General features: G+C 34.0%; 1 protein-coding gene across 1 annotated transcript in view; it reads left to right on the top strand.

Annotated features, from left to right (window-relative positions):
• SPOCK3 (SPARC (osteonectin), cwcv and kazal like domains proteoglycan 3) overlaps positions 1 to 22,016 on the top strand; it is a 473,254-nt gene that overhangs the window by 289,937 nt on the left and 161,301 nt on the right. Inside the window, exon 5 of the mRNA XM_077757608.1 lies at positions 11,314 to 11,437. Coding sequence (XP_077613734.1) covers positions 11,314 to 11,437 — 124 coding nt within the window. The remainder of the gene's footprint in view (positions 1 to 11,313; positions 11,438 to 22,016) is intronic.

Here is a 22,016-nt window from a genome sequence, read left to right as displayed (position 1 = left end):
GTGAGTGAACTGCACATAGGTCAAAATGTTTCTCCAGAAGATGCTGTGCTTATATTCAATTTATATACAGTCCCAGAGGCGATGGAGATAACCTCTCTGGCTGCCCAGCTGCTTGTTTGCAAATGGTGGGACTCAACAGAAGTTAGAATTATTTTGTAGGCCACGAAAGGTAGACTGTAAGTGGCTCATTATCTCCCAAACTTGGAGCTAGGAGAAATAGCAGAAGCAGGAAAGGAGTGGGTATCAGGCACAACCATGTTTAGTAATTGTCATAGGACTAAAATACAGACTCAGAACTAGGAGAGCATGAGAAAGGAGGGGTTAAATGAGAATGATAAGCATATGGATAGCTGTTAAAATTCAACTGATAAGGGGCACCTGATTGGCTGAGTCAAAGAGCTTACAACTCTTGATCTCACTATTAGGAGTTCAAGTCCCATGTTGGGCGTAGAGATTACTTAAATAAACTTGTGAAAAAGAATATACTTGATAATTAAATAAAATGTCTAAGTTACAAAGGGAGCCTGTGGGACACCAAACAGGTGGTGAATGTGTGCTGAGGGAGTCAGAAAATATTTTGACATCAGAGTTGTGACCTCAAAGTTAGTAGGAAGTTGCCAGATAAGCTCTAAATTGTCCTTATTACTTTTTGGACCATAGGAAAACCTCACTACAAGCTATGATTATCTTTTCTTTTCCTCCAAATTCTGAACTTCATGAATTTAATGACTCTCCCACCTGGTACTTCCAGATTGCAAAATACTTTCTGGACATATTATAAGGTATATCTATGAGTAAATCAAAAAACAATATTTAGAAAGGTAAATAGCTACTATTGATAGGTTAGAGGATGACAAGTTATTGTGTTAGCTAGTAGTAGTGTTGCAATAATGCCTAATTCAGTTCCTAAGACATGGTAAGTAGCTGTAACTATGAGTAATAATACATTATACATTAAAATATAACTGTTTTAAAAACGCATTTCTGATAACCTGTTCAGTATTGTACACATTATTGATGTTGCTTCTTGAGGAAAATATTCTTGTCTGGCATATTTTTTTAAGTTTATTTATTTACTTTGAGAGAGAGAACCAGGGGCAGAGAGAGAGGGGGGAATAGAGGATCCAAAGTGAGCTCTGCTACAGCAGAGGGCCAGATGCAGGGCTTGAACTCAGGAAGTATAGATTATGAACTTGCCAAAGTCAGACACTTAACTAACTTAGCCACTCAAGCACCCCTTCTTTGGCATATCTGATTCTATCCCTTATTACATTAGAAGGGTCCCACACATGCTTACAAGTACATGCTTACAGGACAGGAACTGAATGAAATCTGTTGGAGAGGAAGATACTATGGAGTCAACAACTCCAAACTTTCTTTTTAATTTTACTAATTACTTAACCTGAAAAATAAGAGATAATGTAAGAGCTAATGCATAGTGAAGGTTTTGTACTCTTACCCTTTTTCTCAGCCTATAAATCAGACTCAAACAAAACATGGGAGTTTCTTTCTCCTTTCTTGTTTCTATAGCTTTCCTTTTCCAATGAAGCTTTAAGCAAGGAAGAGGTCAATATCCATGACTTTTATAAAGCTGACACATGAAGAAAAAGGTGTTTTCCTTCTCTGAACTTTGAATGAATTTTAGTGACTATTTTCTTAAATAAAATATGGTATTTAATTATCAAATGCTTCTGCAAAAGCTGTCAGTTCTATTTGTTGAAGAGTAGCTAAAAAATATTTCCTTCTGCTTAGAAAAACAAAAAGGATCAAAAGAATTTTTCTTAATTAAAATACATTTTTGTGTTGAGTTGTACAAGTTCTTTATAGATTTTGGATATTAACCCCTTATTGGATAATACCATTTGCAAATATCTTCTCCCATTCACTAAGCTTCCTTTTTGTTTTTTTGTTTCCTTTGCTATGAAGAAGTTCTACTTTGATGTAGTCTCAAGAGTATATTTTTGCTTTTATTTACCTTGCCTCAGCAGACATATCTAGAAAAATGTGGCTATGATTGATGTCAGAGAAATTACTGCCTGTGTTCTGTTCTAGGATTTTTATGGTTTTAAGTCTGATGTCCAGCTCTCTCATACATTTTGAGTTTATTTTTGTGTATGATGTCAGAAGATAGCCCAGTTGGATTCTTTTGCATGTAGCTCTCTACTTTTACTAGCACCATTTACTTGAAAAAAAATCTTTATTGCCTATTTTAACCTTCCTTGACATAGATTAATTGACCATATAATTGTGAGTTTGTGTCTAGGTTGTCTATTCTGTTCCATTGATCTATGTGTCCATTTTTGTGCCAGTACCATACTGTATTGATTACTACAGCTTTGTAGTATTTCTTGAAATCCAGGATTGTGATACCTGCAGATTTCTTCTTATTTTTCAAGATTTCTTTAGCTATTTTGGGTTTCTTGTAGTTCCAACCAAATTTTAGTATTATTTGGTTTAGGTCTGTGAAAAATGCTGTTGGTATTTTGAAAGGGATTTCATTGAATCTGTAGATTGCTTTGGGTAGTAGGGACATTTTAATAATATTAATTCTTTCAGTTCATGGGCATAGAATCAAAAAGACAATAAATAACATGCATTGATGAGGATGTGGAGAAAAAGGAACCCCCATACAACATTGGTAGAAATAGTGTTGGTGTTGAACATTTTTCAACTGTTAAGTGAAACTGATCTAGAAAAATACGAAATATAGGATGTGGTTTTTCATGACTTTGAAACTTTTTATACACATTATGTCAGGAAAAACATTAGTGACAAAGTAAAAAACTGACCACTTGAAGTCCTTATCTGATAATTACAAGCACGAGACACTTGAGCAAGATAATTAAGCTCTCTCAACCTCTGTTTCTAACTTTAGAATTTGTAGAATAACACATATTGTATATGATTGCTAAAATAATAAATACTGCAATATATGTATCTAACACATAATAGGGTATCAATACACATGAAAATTTAACGTTTAATTTGTGTCCATACTTGATTTATTTCTTAAAATGTTTTATGATATTTTATTGGCTTCCCAACAAAAAGTAACTTTCCAGCTTTCCTTCAATTGAATACATTTATACCTACATGTTAATTAGATGATTGATTTATTATATAAGTTCATTAATTCCCAATCTTTTGTTCTGTATTTTGCTGAAAATAGATTCATGGACATATTTAATCTGCAATAACTCCCCAAATGACTAAAGCTTACACACTCGAGATCCTTTGTATTTGAATATACTTTTTCCATAGCTAAATGAAGAGGGCTTTAGTAATTAAAATAACGTTTGAAATTAAGGATGTGGAAACATCAAGGACGAAGACCACTACAATCTGAATTTGATATCATCTACACCTTATACATTTTGAACTTTTAGTACTCATTCAGTCCACTGGGGGCTAGATTGAGAAAGAGCTTAAAGTGTAATTTATAGTTACACCTATTTTGAACTTTGAAGTTATATGCTGATGTCTTTAATAATTGTGAATATTTTCACTGCTAAATAAAAATTACTTGACAGACTGTATCATTCAAATATCATTATAACTTGTCCATGGTTTCAATCTTGCAATGATACCATAGCTTTCAAATAAAGTCTGGAAAACATTCTTTGATAGAAAATTAGCCTCGCTGATTGGTTTGTTGTATTAGTAACATCTACGTTCAATTATAGTTGTTAGCCTCACTTAAATTGTATTCTACTTAAGTAGTAATATAATTCTAAGAAATTATTTTAAGATGTGTTCAAAGAAAAGTGTGGGACATTATAAATTACCCTTGTCTCCTTAAAGTCTAAATTCTGATGTTTGATTTTATTGTTCTGTAAAAATACATACTTTTTAAATCATTGATTAATTTGTTTTCTGGCAACATTGCTGATTCATATAAGTTGAGTTGAAAATACAGTTCATGGTGAAAATTTATTACTACAATCAATTTTTAGAATGTAATCAATTTATGCTACGCATAATTTTTAAAGATATCTTTTATTAATTATTCCTATCACAGAGTTCTGAAATACATCTATAAGTGAGCTTTTTCTGTGAATCTTAGTTCTTTGTAAAATATATGGAGCACGTAGATTTTTCTGTTCAGATTGCAACATAAGCCACACCAACTTATTTTTACATAATATTTATAGTTTAGTAGCCATAGTAATGTCTTCTAGTATAAATGAATCCTTGTTTTGTATTTCTAAAATATGTCTTTTTAATTTAAATTAAAATTGATTGCTTATGTCTTGCTTCATTCCTTAAACTGCTGTTACGTACAGTACAAAAAATCATACGAATCCAATAGCGGCCACAACAGTTTTAGTAAGTTCTGCACAAGGTTCTCAAACATTCATTTGTGTTGTCCTAAAAGATAATTTCCTGCACGTTGCTAATACCATTTGTCCTTTTCTAAGGCCCATGGCAAAAGAAGTAATAAGAGCAGTTTCATTTCTTGGAGTTATAACCAATAATTTTTCCACAAGTGTGGCAGTACTTAAAAAAAAAAAAACTGATTGCCCACAGGAATTGAAATGCTGGGTGTACTAACCAGACAAGAAATGCATCACATCAGGCTTCCCTCGGTTGAGATACTCACAAAGTACCTGTTTTATCAAAATACAATAAAATTGTTTTGTTGAAACAATGTTAATATAACTGCACATAGAAAGAAGCAAATATGCTTAAGAAACTAAGACTTAAATGCTGACTCCCTATATATGAGGTAAATACATAAAAAATTGGTATTTATTTCTGCTTGCATATTTATGGTCTAAAGAACTGAAAATTTATAATGCATCATGCCATATTTTAGAGAATACAGTTTTAGAAAATACACAATTATTGATAATATAAATACCATATATTATTTATCTTTATGATTTGTTGGTGATTTGTGATACTGTAATACAAGTGTTATTTGATTCTTAGTATACTTTTGTAGAAATCATGCTTCTTTAAACAAAGCTATACTTTATCTTCCCTCTTTCATTAGTTATAACAAGACTGGGCTTCCTCCACACTTTCATTTGCTACCTTGAAATAGCTGAAGTTTGCAACTTCAACATTTCAATCTGTCTCTTGCCCTACTCAATGCCTTCCTTCACACCATAATGATATATTTGTTTCACTTGGTAACACTGTCAAGTTCTAAAATCATAACATATGGCCCATATGCACTGCCTATGCCTCTAATTTTTGGAATAAGTAATTTTATTAAAGATTTATAGACTCACAGAATGTTCAAGATCAAATGATCCACACTGATGGAGCTTAGCATTGTATAAATGAAGAAATGAAGACCGAGGGAGGTTACTGACTTGTCAAGATGATTAATAACATGGTCATGTATAAAAATTAAATCAAATTGGAATGAGATTTTTTTTTTCTGCTAACCATTTTGGTAACATCGTTTGTGCTCTTTCGAAAATCAATGGAAATCTTAAAACATGAACATTGTGTTCAAATTATATTGTTAAAATGTGCAAAATGATTAACTAAACAGAGACCCAAATAGACTATAATTGAATAAACAGATGTAGCAGTAATTAACATTGTAGTCATTAGAGAAATAAAAGACTGTTGAGCTTTCGTGTATGACTGCTGCTTCCGGTTTTACACTGGGAAGACCAGAGTAAAAGGTAACTCAGGAGCACAGGATACAGCTCAGTAATAAAAAGTTGATTCAATTGAACTGCTCCCAAGTAAATCCTGTAAAGGAGCATTAGCAATAGTGTACATTCTTTTTGGTAGTTTAATTTCCCGGCTACTAGCAACATAACAACAGGTATATTGGTATGAAACTAACCTACTGACTAAATGGTAGAACATTTAAATAAGATTTCAAGCAAAATCCTTGACTTTGTGCATCATAGAATATCATTTAATCGTTTCATTTCTTTGGGTTCAAAAATACAATTTTTTTCGGCTTTTTAAGGGGAAGGATTATGGTCATATATAAGATGCCATGATAAAGTCAGTAAATAAATTTTTAACTCTAATCTTCAAAAATTGAAGAATATATTTTGAAAAATAGTTATATTAAAGGTAGACCTTTAAGAAGTTCATTTTAGCAGAGTTGCTATTGGAAGAGTAATCTCTAAATAACTTCAGAATTTTGTAGGCAGCTTGAGCTTTGCACTTCATTAATGGGGGCAAATTTTATTGCCCTATTTGAGAATAATTCAAAATAATTAACTGGGAGATGCCTGGGTGGCCCAGTTGTTTAAGCGTCTGGCTTCTGATTTTGGCTCAGGTTATTATCCCTAGTTTGTGAGTTTGAGTCCCTCATCCAGCTCTGCACGGACAGCATGGAGCCTGCTAGGGATTCTCTCTTTCCCTCTCTCTCTGCCCCTCCCCGCTCAAAACAAATAAACATAGGGGCACCTGGGTGGCTCAATCGGTTAAGCGTCAGACTTTGGCTCAGGTCATGATCTCACGGTTCGTGGGTTCGAGCCCCACATCAGGCTCTGTGCTGACAGCTAGCTCAGAGCCTGTAGCCTGCTTTGGATTCTGTGTCTCCCTCTCTCTCTGATCCTCCTCTGCTCATGCTGTATCTATCTCTCTCTCAAAAATAAATAAAACATTAATTTTTTAAAGTTAACATTAAATTTTTTTTTAATTTAAAAATCAAAATAAATAAACTTAAAAATAACCAAAATAATTAACTGCTAATGGCTTTTGGTATATCAAAAAATTAGACATACTTTCAAAGTTTCACAATATTTTATATTTAGAATACACAGAATAATATGCCAGTGATACTTTTGTTTATGATGGTTTCTTACCTGTCATTCCTCCTGCTAAAGTGCCAGACAGTCATGCTGATGGCCTGAGCCAACTCTGCCTTTTTCTAAGCCCTTCACTTTGCCCCTCTTGGTCTGTACATTGAATGCCATGAATTTGTGTCTCACTTAGAAACACGATTGTTCTTCCCTGCATAGGACCTTCAAAATATAATTAAAAGTCGAGCAAAAAAAAATCTCCACTTTTACATATTACATACACTGCATAGATACCACCTTAAGTCTTAGAAATTTTCATCTACTTCGCTAATTTTCCTAAGAACAAGACAAATATTTTAATAGACAAGATTGTCAGTAATGTGAATTTTGAGGAGCATTCTGATGCCAAACCAAAAAAATCTGAATCACATGATATCTTTGATAAAATAGAGTCAAGGATTCAATAATGTCTTCCATGAACATTGGGGTACATGTGCTCCTATGCATCATAGCAGCACTCTCAACAATAACCAAAACATGGAAAGAGCCTAAGTGTCCACAACGGACGAATGGATCAAGAAGAGGAGGTTTATCTATATGACGGAATACTACATGGCAATGAGAAAGAATGAAATCTGGCCATGGGTAGCAACATGGATGGACCTTGAGGGTGTTATGCTGAGTGAAATAAGTCAGGCAGAGAAGGACCAATACTATATGTTTGCACGTATAGGAGGATTAGGAGGAACTTAATGGAGGACCATGGGGGAGAAGAAGGGGGGAAATAGTGGGGGAAAGGGAGAGAGGCAAACCATGAGAGACTCTTGAATGCTGAGAACAAACTGAGGACTGATGGATTTTGGGGAGAGGAAGGACATGGGCATGGAGGCAGGCACTTGTGGGGATGAGCACTGGGTGTTATATGGAAACCAACTTGACAATAAACTATTTGTTTAAAGAAAATGTCTTCCATGGTGAATAGAGTGAGTAGACAAACAGCTAGCTGCCAGGTTGAGCGCTGCTCAGCACTAAAGGGCACCATATGTATGTTCTACTATGAGATGTATGCAAAGTCTTGCCCAACTCCTCCCTTTAGAAATGATCAGCATTACTCAGTTCTTAAAACCTTTATTAACAATGCAGTTCATTTGTCCCTGAGTGTTTATTGTTATATTATTTATTTTGTTTTCATATGTAAATCCCTTATTATTTCATTTATAGATGTTTTGATTTTTGAAATAAAGAATGTACATCCTAGAGCACCTGGCTGGCTGTGTTGGTGGAGTGTGTGACTCTTAATCTCGAGATAGTGAGTTCGAGCCCCCATGTTGGGTGTAGAAATTACTTAAGTATAAAATCATCTTTAAAAAAACCTTTAAAAACATACATCTTTTATTAGCGTATATCTGGTGATTCCAATTAGTACACTTTTAATTGATTTTTGAATTTATAGGAATATTTTTATTCAGATAAGATTACTAGAAATTAATTTGTATTTGTACCATAATTCCAACATTAGTACATGCCTAGAAAAAATATGTTCTATCCTGCCCTTTAAAATGTAATTTGTCTTTGTATGGGGCGCCTGGATGCCTCAGTCGGTTAAGTGTCCGACTTCAATCTCGCGGTTCGTGGCTTCAAGCCCCAGGTCGGGTTCTGTGCTGGCAGCTCGGAGCCTGTTTTGGATTCTGTGTCTGCCTCTCTCTCTGCCCCTTCCCCGCTCATGTTCTGTCTCTCTCTGTCTCAAAAATAAATGAAATCTATAAGAAAATTGTTAAGATGTAATCAAATAAACAAATATTCTTGCTGTGTGAATTACATCAAACAGTTTGAGATGATTTAAGAACACATAGAAACTATAATATTTAGAATCTCAAATTTCAAATTTAGGCCCATATTTTCTAGACTATTTTGTTAAATATAAAGTTTATTTTATAAAGACTGTCTTATGATGACAAAATGCTAAGGGATTTCTTTTGGGTTTACTGAGTATAGGAAAATGTTCATGATTCATTGCTTGTTCACCATGTGTTGTGGTATGGATATTATATATTAAAATATAAGTTCTGGTTAGCTTATCCTCATCTAATACATTTATTTATAAATAAATAAAACTAAATATTCTACCGGTTTAGGAGATGGTATTGTTTGGCATCAAATATTACTCAAACTCCTGGTGCAAGTGTATGCAATATTATAAATAATGTTTATAAGGATGATGCTTGAGCAAATTTTAACCAGGATGAACTCTAAATAAAAAATATCATTCTTATAGATGTACTTTAGGAATTTGAAAGTGTTTCGTGTTGAGCAATGCTGGCTTTGAAGGAAATAAGGATAACCAAAGTGTTTTTTTTTTAACCTCCAAACCTGTTTTACAAGTTCATTGCAATTTCACTATTTAAAAAGTCATTTCAAGAATTTCTAATAAATCTTTAAATTTTAAAAAGAGTTTACTTCTAGATATATTTATTATTTGAATTAAATATGAAAGATCTAATGAATCATAAAATGTATATAATAAACTAAGTCATTAATATAACAATCTTTTAGTTTCTATATTTATTAATGTTTTTAAAAGTTCTATATGGGATAAATGGAAAATGAGGTCAATTAAAAAGATACAGTTTATATATAGTATATGTATATACACATTTGTACATATACGCTAAATCATACAGCTACTTCTATAAAATACTTAAAAATATTTTTAATGTTTATTTATTGTGTGGGGGGGGGAGGGGCGGAGTGAGAGGGAGACACAGACTCTGAAGCAGGCTCCAGGCTCTGAACTGTCAGTACAGAACCCTATGCAGGACTTGAACTCACAAATCGTGAGATGATGACCTGAGCCAAAGTCAGACACCTAACTGACTGACCCACTCACATGCCTAATAAAATACTTTTTATTGGTTAGGAACCTGAGCTTGGTAATAATTTCTCCTAAAGTATCTTCATGCATTACTTTGTGCTTTATTTTGATTATACTATGTGAAAAAAAAGTGTAAATAGATTATTTTTTCATTTTCTTCTGATCCGTTTTTGTAATTTTAAGTCTTAACAGTGGTATAGAGAAATTTGCCAAGTTTTTCAGTTATTGTTATAATTCCCATTAGAATTTTGTGCCAACTATTTAATCAGTAAGAGTAGCATGGCTAATTTTCCCATTTTATCTCTTTTTTTAAAATTTTTAAATCTTTTATTTAGTTTTGAGAGTCAGAGACAGAGACAGCGTGAGCAGGGGAGGGTCAGAGAGAGAGGGAGACACAGAATCCGAAACAGGCTCCAGGCTCTGAGCTGTCAGCACAGAGCCCGACGTGGGGCTCGAACCCATGAACCGTGAGATCATGACCTGAGTCACAGTCAGACACTCAACGGGCTGAGCCACCCAGGTGCCCCTCCCATTTTATCTCTTATGAGATCAACTCTGTGTCCAGGAACAATTTTAAAGTATTCTTTTGGCAAAATTGACAAATTTAAAATTAGGAGAAGTGCTTGGAGCTATGATAGTTTCATGAAAAATTTTGAGAGAAGCAGGGTTGGTGGGGAGGAGATGAAAGGATAAAAAATCTTTTCTCAATGTCCATCTAAGTTTTATCAAGCTTTGAAACATATAGTTTGAGCTTCTTTCCCTATAATGGAAATAAGTACCATATTTCTTAGTAGTATTTTGGTATTATTTTTTGTAACCTTGACTTATTCATGAATAAAAATGAGAAGCAAATGGAAGCAAAATGTTTCTAGTAAAACATCTTTTCTTATCATGATAGACACATAAAATTATTCTCTCTATAAACAATTATAATGAATGACTACTGATTTATTAAAGGATTTCTGAGTATTAAATATTTTAATAGATTCTTTATTGCTTTGCTTCTTTTTAAACATTTTATCCTCTCTTTGTAAATTGTTCACACAAACATTCAGAGCAATAAGTAGTTTAATCAAAGTGGAAAAACAAATAATTTTATGTGTAGGTAGCAGAAGAGAATGGGTTTTCCCAGATTATTGTAGATCAAAGCCTAATGGATCTATTTTGAAGTGTTTCCACACAATAAAAAGAGGAATGGCTTTCACTAAACCTACTAATTTGGCTTTCTAAATTCTAGTCATTGCTGGAAAAGTTCTTTATTGCTATTTTCTTTCAAAAGAAGCTTCTCTTATTTTCAGGCACTTTGGGTCTACCTGGTGAATTAGGTGTTCTTTTCTGTTACTGTTTTTAATAGAATAGTTCTTTACTGCCAAGCAAATTTCGCTTCCGTTTTCTGAGATTATCAACATCAACACATCACAACTATAAGTCAGAACAAAAATTCTATATGATGAAACATAATTATTGTCTATATGTGATAGCAGAATACTTTAAAGGAATGTGTTCTTTTATTATGGGACTATCTTGATATATGACATAGAATATTATAATGAAGGATACCATATTAATACATTGCAAATGAGAATGGAGTTTACCAGTTATAATATATCTTCAAGAGTTGAAATGACAGTGGAGAAAAGGCATGATGCTAATATAAATTTATGTATTTAAAAAATGAGCTAAGTGTGATTATTGTTGCTGTTGTTGTTTTAACAGTGTGAAGGATGCAGGAGTGGGCCACAAGCAATGGAGGGGTCCCATATCGCCCACCTGCAAGCAGTGCCCTGTGGTCTATACCAACCCCGTGTGTGGTTCAGATGGCTATACCTACTCTTCCCAGGTAAAGACAATTATAGTCGTTTAGTATGAAATATGTAATGCATATTTAGTATTAAGTGAATAAAATTGTTAGTTCTCCCATGTGGTCATCCAAACAATTTATTTATCTTTTAAAAAAGTGCAAATAATCTCGTTGGCTTGTAACCTGTATTTAATGTGTATTTGTTTCTCCTGTATCAAAATTCTTAAAGTTTGAACTACTAAACGTCTGAAGATTCTGAATGGTCAAGTATTAAAAGCATATCCTGGAAGGCCTTTGTGGTTCAGTCGGTTGAGTGTCCAACTCTTGGTTTTGATTCAGGTCATGATTCCAGGGTGGTGCGATTGACCCCTTATCTGGCTCCTCACTGGGTGAGGAGATTCTGTCTGCCTGCTTAAGATTCTCTGTCCCTCTCCCCTGATAGCACTCTCACAAAAAAAGAAAGGAAGGAAAGAAAGGAAGGAAAAAGGAAAAGGAAAAGGAAAAGGGAAGGGAAGGGAAGGGAAGAGAGGAAAGGAAAGGAAAGGAAAGGAAAGGAAAGGAAAGGAAAGGAAAGGAAAAGAATGGAAAGGAAAAGAATGGAAAGGAAAGGGAAAAGAAAAAAGGCAACATTTCCTTTATTGCTACAATGAAAGAGGTCAGAAATGTAAGCATGTCATATGATAATGTGAACAATTATTATGATTATAGCAACAATAGCAGCTACAATCTGTCATTATCATTACTTATTTTATCTCATGTTATTTCCTATAGTATTACTTTAAGCCCCCCCATCCCTTTTAACAAAGAAAAAAACTAAAGTTCTGAATGATACAGCAAATTTCACATATTTATTGACATTGAAACCAAGATGTGTTCCCATCTCTGATTCAGTCTCTGTTCTCTCCTCTACATCATTCTGCCTCTTGATTTGGTATCCTGTATTATTTAAATATATAGGAGCTTTTTTTCTTTGATTGTGTGATAGAAGATGTAGGCTCACAAGCTCTTACATGAAACTTCGGGGCCAGATAAATGTATGAATTTAGATTTTTAAAAAAATAGTTTTTAAAAAATAATGTAGCATGTTGTATTGTCTCCCCAGTGGGACCTTGCCCCATAATTAAACACATTATCTCATTAAGAAATTATATGAATATTCACATTAAATAGGATACAAGAAAACTATAAAAAACTTTACTTTAGTTTATATCTGAGTTTGCTTACTGCTAAGGGAGTTCCAAAAATCGTTGGCTACCGGAACATTTTGTTTTGTAGATATTTCTTTATGAACCATCCTTTATCATAATATATATGTCTTCACAACTTAGACTTGCATTTATAATCGCTAAGCATAATAATAGCACTGCACTGTTAAGATAGATTCATCCAGTCAATAAATAAATGTGTAGTACTCATTTGGTGCTAATTACTGTGTCCCTTGGTGAAGGTGCTGTATGCTTATTTGCTGAAATTTTATGTTTATATTTATAGGAGAGAACAGAGAATGTTGTCATCTCAATATGACCTTGATTTTGGTGAATTTAGCATGGTCCAGAATTTCAGCTTTGCAAGTTAAGAAAATTGATGCTTTGAGCACAAAGGAGAATGAATTTAACTCATATTATCAAGTCCTATTGATAATGTAAATCGTTATTCTGATTTATTCAAAGACCATGAAGGTTGAAGATAGTAATATTCAAATTGATGGATAAAGCTCGATGACAAGCAAAGTTTAATCTTTTAAAATTAAAAAAAAAATGTTTTTATTTATTTCCCAGAGAGAGGGAACGAGCGTGAGCAAGGTAGGGTCAGAGAGAGAGGGAGACACAGAATCTGAAGCAGGCTCCAGGCTCTGAGCTAGCTGTCAGCACAGAGCTCGGCACCGGGCTCGAACCCGCGAACCAGGAGATCATGACCTGAGCCGAAATCAGACACTTAGCCGACTGAGCCACCAGGCGTCCCAAACAAAGTCTAATCTTAATTGTACTTGATGAACATTGATGGTTGAGCAAGTTGAATCAAGAAAGAGATTGGAGTTTTTACCATCATGTAGCTAGGATAAACCTATTTTTCTTTCAACACTAGAAATATATTTGCCAGAGAAACTAGTATGCTTGTGTCCAGGGTGTCCCTGGAGTGTGCTAACATTAATCCTCCCCCTCTTTGTTTGGGGCTGTCTTAAGGATGCTCCTAGGAGATGATCAGTTCTATAATTTACTTTCACAAAACACAAAGTTACAATCATGAATGATTTCTTCCTTTTGAGAAACATATAGGAGGAGTTGCTTCATAATTTTGGAGAAATACAATTATGTCCCCACTCAAGATTTAATATAAATGTCATAAGTACCTTAAGTCACATATATTTTCAATTCCATGAGGTTTATCCATTGTTCTACGTACTGGGCACCCTGTGATGCCCCAACTTACAAATCATTTCCAATGGCTTCATAAATATTGTTAGTAAAACCATGCTAAGTAATCCATTGAATTGTAACCATTCTGAGTGATCCATTGAATACTTAGCTGTTGCATTATTATTTTAATATTTATTTGCATATATATCATTTTCAATAATACATGCCTAGTTGACACAAAATGAAATGAAAAGAATGTGGTTCAAATGAATATGAGTTTTTAGTAAACCCCAAATCTCCATCCTCATTTATGTTGATTCTATTTTAACTTGGTGATTTTTTTACTTTGGACCATCAATACTAATCTTAGAGCAGTGAAGCTAGCTGTATAAAACAATGCAAACTAAATGGAGATCTTAGCCCAATAAGAACTTACATTAAGTAATCCTTATTAATAATTTTTAGTAGTTTATTGGATTTAAAATTCAAAATAAAGGCCTCATCTTTTAATTTTACTTTTCTGTAAAACAAAACCCAAGGCTGTTTAGGTACTGGATCAAAAACAAAGACCACAGAGGCAAATTCTTTCTTGAAAAGGTTATTTTATCATTTCTCCAGCATCTACTTATCAGGAGATGAAAACAGAAGATTGGTGCATGGGTTACAAGATATTTATTTTGGCTCTTGGCTCACTCAACTTTGTCAATACACTAAGCAAATTCTGAAGGGGGAGATTTAAACAGCTTTGGGGCGGCTCATAGGCATCTGAACTCACAGTAATGGTGTTCTCCAAATTCTAGGTTTAGTATGGCCCATGAAGCTCCTTTTTTGAGATTTCTAATCCTTTACCTAAGTATTCCTGATATGTTAAATACCAGACATTTCTCCACATCCTCACCAATATCTGTTGTTACTTGAGTTTTTTATTTTAATATTTACTTATTTTTGAAAGAGGGAGAGTGAGAGCATGAGTGGGGAAGGGGTATAAAGAGAGGGAGATGCAAAATCCTAAGCAGGCTCCAGGCTCTGAGCCATCAACACAGAGCCCAACGTGGGGCTCAAATTCACAGACCACAAGATCATGACCTGAGCCAAAGTTAGATGCTTAACCGACTGAGTCACCCAGGAGCCCCTGAGTTTTTAATTTTAGCCATTCTGCCAAGTGTGAGGTGGTATCTCATTGTGTTTTGATTTGTATTTCCCTGCTGATAAGTGATTTTTTCATGTGTCTGTTAGTCATCTGGATGTCTATTTTGGAAAAATGTCTCTTCATGACTTTTGTCCATTTCTTCACTGGATTATTTCGTTGGGTTTTTTGTTTTGTTTTGTTTTTTGTTTTTTGTGTTTTTTTGGAGGGGGGATGCTTTGAGTTTGATAAGTTCTTTATAGATTTTGAATACCAACCTTTTATCGGATATGTCATTTGCACATATCATCTTCCATTCCATCAGTTGCTTATTAGTTTTGTTGATTGTTTCCTTTGCTGTGCAGAAGTTTTTATCTTGATGAGGCCCCAACAGTTTACTTTTACTTGCTCTTTGCCTCCAGAGATGTGTCTAGTAAGAACACATGGCTGAAGTCAAAGAGGTCGTTGCCTGTTTTCTCCTCTATGATTTTGATGGTTTTCTGTCTTACACTTAAGTCTTTCATCCATTTTGAATTTATTTTTGTGTATAGTGTAAGAGAGTGGTCCAGATTCATTCTTCTGCATGTACAGTTTTTCCAACACCATTTGTTGAAAAAACTGTCTTTTTTCCATTATATATTCTTTCCTGCTTTGTCAAAGATTAGTTGTCCGTACATTCACTGGTCCACTTCTGGGTTTTCTATTCTGGTCCATTGATCTATATGTCTGTTTTTGTGCCAGTACCATACGTTTTGATGATTATAGCTTTGGACTGCAGCTTAAAGTCCAGAATTGTGATGCCTCCAGCTTTGATTTCTTTTCAACATTGCTTTGGCTGTTCAGGGTCTTTTCTGGTTCTATACAAACTTTGGCATTTTTTGCTATAGCTTTGTGAATAATGCTGGTGGTATTTTGATAGGGATTGCATTGAATATGCAAATTGCTTTGGATAGTATTGACATTTCAATAGTATGTGTTCTTCTAATCCATGAGCATAGGATGTTATTCCATTTCTTTGTGTCTTCTTCAGTGTCTTTCATAAGCTTTTGCACTGCTGGTGGGAATGCCATTGGTGCAGCCACTCTGGAGAACACTATGGCAGTTCCTCAAAAAATTAAAAATAGAACTACTCTATGACCCAGCAATTGCACTGGTAGGTAGTTATCCAAATGATACAAAGGCACTGATTCAAAAGGTCACATGTATCCTAATGTTTATAGCAACACTATTAACAATAGCCAAATTATGGAAACAGTCCAAATGTCCATCAACAGATAAATGGATAAAGAAGGTGGTATGTGTGTGTGTGTGTGTGTGTGTGTGTGTATGTGTGATGGAATATTAGTCAGTGATCAAAAAGAATGAAATCTTGCCATTTGCAACAACTTGGATGGAACCGGAAGGTATTATGCTAAGTGAAATAAATCAGAGAAAGATAAATGTCATATGATTTTACTCATATGTGAAATTTAAAAATCACAACAGATGAACATAGGGGTAGGGAAGGGGGAAAAAGATAAATACAGAGAGGGATAGAGGCATAGAGGCAAACCAGAAGACACTCTTAAATACAGAAAACAAACTGAGGGTTGCTTGAGGGTGATGGGCATTAAGGAAGGCACTTATTGGGACCAGCACTGGGTGTTATATGAAAGTGATGAATCACTAAATTCTACTACTGAAACAATTACTACACTATATGTTAACTAGATTGGATTTAAATTAAGAAAATACTGACCAGAGCCAGGTACTACCAGCCCAGGATGTGGGACCCTGAGGATGGAAGCCCAGTCCTGCTTTCCTGGCCTTCCTATGATCTTTCTTTATTTTGGCTCCCATGCATTGGGCTGTTTAATAACTACAAATAATATTCCTTCAGGTTCTATTTTGGACTCACAATGCTTCCTCTTTAACTTCAGGTCAGTTTATGGAGGGGAAATTATAAATCACGTTTCCATTGTACAACTTAATTGGTGAAGTCATTACAAAGTATAGTAGGTGCAAAGTTGGGGAATGGGGTGAGAAAGAGGTGATCACAAGGTATCCAAAGGAAGACTTCAGTCAAATGCCCTAACTAGGATATAATTTTGGAAAGTATATCTCATACACAGTATGACCAATTTGGAATAATTATTTTATTAGAATTTAAGTTCTTAACTTATCAGCTTTTCTAGAAATCCTTAGCAGATATTTTTTAAGATGTATACACAAAAAGACAAAGGAACGGATGAAAAACTATGAAAAAAAATATTTCCTTGAAAAAATATTGGGCCTTTGTGATTTTTATAAGAAGTATTTTTTAATATCTGATTTTTTTCCTGTTAAGAAAACCAATTGACACTTTTCATATAAGCCTAGTTAATGTTTCATTTTAAAAGAACAAATGTTTTCTGAATTCTTTTAAATTCACAATGCCAGAAAAATCAAAATATAAGTCTGGTCAAGGTTATTTGAGAGGTAATCATTCGTGAAATTGACACAAAAGATAAAGGTCTTTGTTTCTTTACTACAGGCAAAGTCTATTTTGATTATATTGCTTCAGTAAGAACTAGGAATTGTTCTCCAATATAGCATCTATATTAGACCATGGGTATATTTGTCACTGATTTGTGTAAATTGGATACTACATTTGCTGAGTAGAAGTCAATAAATAATATTAATGTTTTAGAACTCAGTACGGCATCAGTAACATAAACTCCCTGGGGACAACACAGTGAATGAATTTGAACTCTTTTTTTCCCTTTCATATTTAGTCATACAGTGCTTGGCAATGGAACTTAGTCATGGTGAATTCCTTAGAAATGTATAAGAAATCGAATGCCTGTGTATATGTTTGTTTTAAGGTAAGGCAAGTAGAAAATGTAACCATTATATGCTGGAGCTCCCAACTCTTGATACAAACATGCTACTTAACTTGGTTTGAGATGGGATCCTATGAATCTGAATTTAAAAATCTCCTCAGGGAATTTTTATGTGTAGGCACAGTTGAGAACCACTGTTGCATCCCTTCAAATTATTGTTTTTGGATTCTTATTTTTTTAAAAAACTAAAACAATAGAATTAATGGAGGCCATTTACTTTTTTGTTGCAACTTGAGAAAATCCCTTTTTGTTTCAACATTCTACTATTATGTCTTCTTTTTCCCTGTTTTCCATATTTGAAGTATTCTATTACTTTGTCTTAGGAATAGTTACTAATTCTAGTAGCTTTATGTACATTTTAAAAGATAAACGATTTCTTGACACGTCACCATTTTGATGTGTTGTATCTGTTAGTATTTAGAATGTAATTGTCCTATGTACCTTCCTCTGAATACTTTGTGTGAGCTAATTTTATGCTGGAAGATCAACATTCAGAAATACATGTGCACTGTTTCTATTTGAACTGTTTTTCAACATAGTCTAGGTTTTACTTTTGGCTTAGGTATGTCAACTCGATCAAGATTACAACTGCAGCATATTAACAGAATCATTGACTGGGATAAGTTCTTATTAAATCACTGAACATTGAATGCAATTGTATGACTGAACTTTTTCATAAATTTTCAGATTTGAAAGGAACTCAATAGGACATATAGTACAAGCTTCTACACAATACACAGGTGTCTAATAAGATCTGTTCTGTGAGATAAATGTCTATATTTGTGGGGAGCTCTAATTGTCAGACAAACTTTCTTGTCCCTTATCCAATGATTTGGTTTCCATTAATCCCTTTTACTACCCCCTCAGCATATATTGAGGCACAAAATGAAAACTCTGTGTTGTCTTCAACTGTTGGGGAAATAGTGAATTCCTAAATATTTACTTAAAATAGAAGAAGAATTGGGACACCTGGGTGGCTCAGTCAGTTAAGCGTTCGACTTCGGCTCAGGTAATGATCTCTCGGTTCGTGAGTTTGAGCCCCGGGTCAGGCTCTGTGCTGACACCTCAGAGGCTGGAGCCTGCTTTGGATCTGTGTCTCCTGTTCTCTGCCCCTCCCCTGTTCATCCCCTCTCTTTCTAAAAAAACAAAATGAAAAAAACCAACTCTTGGTTTTGGCTCTCTGTCATGATCTCACGGCTCCCTGGATTCCAGGCCCACATCCAGCTTTGCTCTGGCAGCACTGAAACTGCTTGGGACTCTCTCTCACTCCACTCTCTCCGCCCCTCCCCAAATCATGCTGTCTCTGTCTCTCTCAAAATTAATAAATGAACATTAAAAAAATGGAGCAGGATTCTAAAAGACAGCTTAATGAGTAGAATATTATTTAACTTTTACATGACTCTATTCCCAGCCTTTGGAATTATTTCATACCTGGTTAGCTAGATATGAACTTTTTAAAAAATATTCTACCTTCATTGAATCTTAGACACTTAACTTTGTTTTCATAGAAACCCAATCCTCAATTTTGCACTGATATTTAAGCATATTAAGTCATATTTAATTAATTTATATAATTACAATATTAATTTATTTGAACAGATTTTAGGAAGAAATACAGTGAAGTGGTGGGAAGTACAAAACTCAGCTGAGAGAAATGAAAAAGTTTGGAGTCATTTGCTAGTGTTAAGTGTTTAGCATGGTATGGACATGTTATTTCCTTAGAGGTCAATTGAGGGTATACTTCCCATGTAATATTTTGTTGTCAACCAAAAATTATTCATTCAGGAGAAACTAATTAATATATACTTTTTCTGTAAATATTACATGTTTTGGTAAAATATCATTACCAAGTAAGGACAAAATATAATTTTTCAGTCAGTTGAACTTGAACAAGGAAAAATAATCAGTGAATTTTCATAATCTTAAATATTTCCTAGGAAAGTTTTGAGTAAAAATAAATCCTAACTACTTTGTTCTTCAATCCTTGATTGATTTATTCTCAGATAATTCTACATGTATGGAATATAAAGTGTTGAGCATTTAGTGCATTTAAATGCACAAATAAAGTTAAGAGAAATAATTTATAGCAATGAGTGACTTTTGTTTTCCAAAAAGATATAGGAGAATTAAGAAAATTAAGTTTAGACTTGAAAACTATGTGCCACATCTATAAAAGAATTGTTACAGCAAATGAGTTGCTTCCATTTTTATATATGTGGACAATTCTTCCACTGTTCAATTATAAATAATGAACAATATGTTATTGCTGTGACAATGGATATTTTGGCCTTGCTTCTAAATTGTTTCACTGACTAAATTATTTTTCTTCAACTTGTATTAAATGAAGAAATTTAACTGCATCTTTACTTTCTAGTTTAAAACACTTTAGTACCATAATTAGCTTTGGAAGGTGGCTTTTTGAAGTTAAGGGAGCATGCTGTATTTTTGAGGGTTCAAGCTCAAGTTCCTGTCCATACTCTAAATACCTGCCGCTTCTTCTTCTCCAGAAGATTGCTTTATGGATTATGTTATACACAACACTTGCTAGCCTTAACACAGACACAAGCTTACTTTCATGGCTTGTTCAAGACTCTTGAGTTTTATATATTGGTAGCTGCCATTCAATGAGTTTAGGACAAAATTGTAACCAATATCTAAATTTATATACTGATGTATTTTTGAGATTATAACTTTTTACTTTTGTGTTAATGACTATGTTTGTGTTATCCATTCACAAAACTAAAGTTGTATTATAATGATTTTTTGTAATTTTTAAACTTTATTAAGGGGCACCTGGGTGGCTTGGTTGGTTAAGCATCTGACTTCGGCTCAGGTCATGACCTCACAGGTCATTGGTTCAGGCCCCGTGTCGGGGTCCATGCTGACAGCTCAGTGCCTAGAGCCTGTTTCAGATTCTCTCTTTCTCTCCGTCTGCCCGTCCCCCATTCACATCTGTCTCTCTCTGTCTCTCAAAAAATAAATAAACATTTAAAAATAAATAAATAAATAGATACTTAAATTTTATTTTTAATTCCTTAGGAAGCTGAAAAGTTGGCAAAACTATGTCATTTCACCCATTTGTCTTTGAAATACTAACCATTAACAACATCTAAATCTAAAAGATTTTGATCCACTGGTATGTGGCTGTCATAACCTTTTCAGTGACTTTTTAAGCAAGTTATGCATTTCCCCACAATCTCTGTACATATACTCTATGATCACTATATGTTATAATGCTCTTTAATTTCCCTCCACCTTAAATTCTGTCTGCCAAGGAAATTAGTCTTGTTATGTGGACTGGCAATGGCCTGATTATGCTGTTGCACCTGAAGGAAGGCAATTAAACAAAAGCAAACTGAGTTTTTCAGAAAAACAGCACACATCTTTCAGAAAATGCTTCAGAAAAATGATCCAAAAAGGTAAAGAATATAAGGTAGAATGAAATGTATAAAAAACTATTCTGAAATACAGAAGGAGAAGCCAGCAATAATAAGGTGAAAAATAATAATAAAAGAGAAATGGAAAAAATTTCCGGAAATGTTGAAAGGCATGAAACCCCAGTATAAGAAACATAATTTGTACAAAGTAAAATAAATAAGAAGAAATTTAAATATAGACACATTGTAGTAAAATAACAGATTATAAAAATAAAATCTAGTCAATGAAAAAAATTAAATATTATATTATTACAACAACAAAAATTATCTTAACAGAACTAATGAGATTCAGAAAATAATGGAAAGATAAACTTAAAATACTGAAAGAAAATTAAAGAAAATTCAAAATAAGTACTTCAGGAGAAAATATCATCCAAATCTGCTACACAGAAATCTTTGAAAAAACTGTGCAGCACAAAACGCCCAATGCCTCTGATTGCAAGATATGTAGAAATATGAGTAATGTATAGTGAACTACCTCCAAACAATATTCCATCTTTCATTTCTACATCTTTTGACTTCTAGAGAATTTTTCTGTAAACACACCACTCCATCAACCTTTCCAACTAATATCATCAACAGGTGCTGACACCAGATCCCCTCATTTTGTCTCATGCAGCGTTTAATTAAGGCTAATAGCAAGGAAGCTCCAAGCAGAAGAATGAGACAAGCCTACATACAATATTGACCTCAACATGGGGCACCTGGGTGGGTCAGTTGGTTAAGCATCCAGTTTTCACTCAGGTCATGATCTCACAGTTCATGAGTTTGACCTCCACGTTGGGATCTGTGCAGACAGCTCAGAATCCAGAGCGTGCTCCAGCCTGCTTCTCTCTT

Source organism: Crocuta crocuta, unplaced genomic scaffold (assembly GCF_008692635.1).
Source record: "Crocuta crocuta isolate KB4526 unplaced genomic scaffold, BGI_CrCroc_1.0 scaffold203, whole genome shotgun sequence".
NCBI classification, from domain to species: Eukaryota; Metazoa; Chordata; class Mammalia; order Carnivora; family Hyaenidae; genus Crocuta; species Crocuta crocuta.
This window is presented reverse-complemented; position numbering and strand designations above follow the sequence as displayed.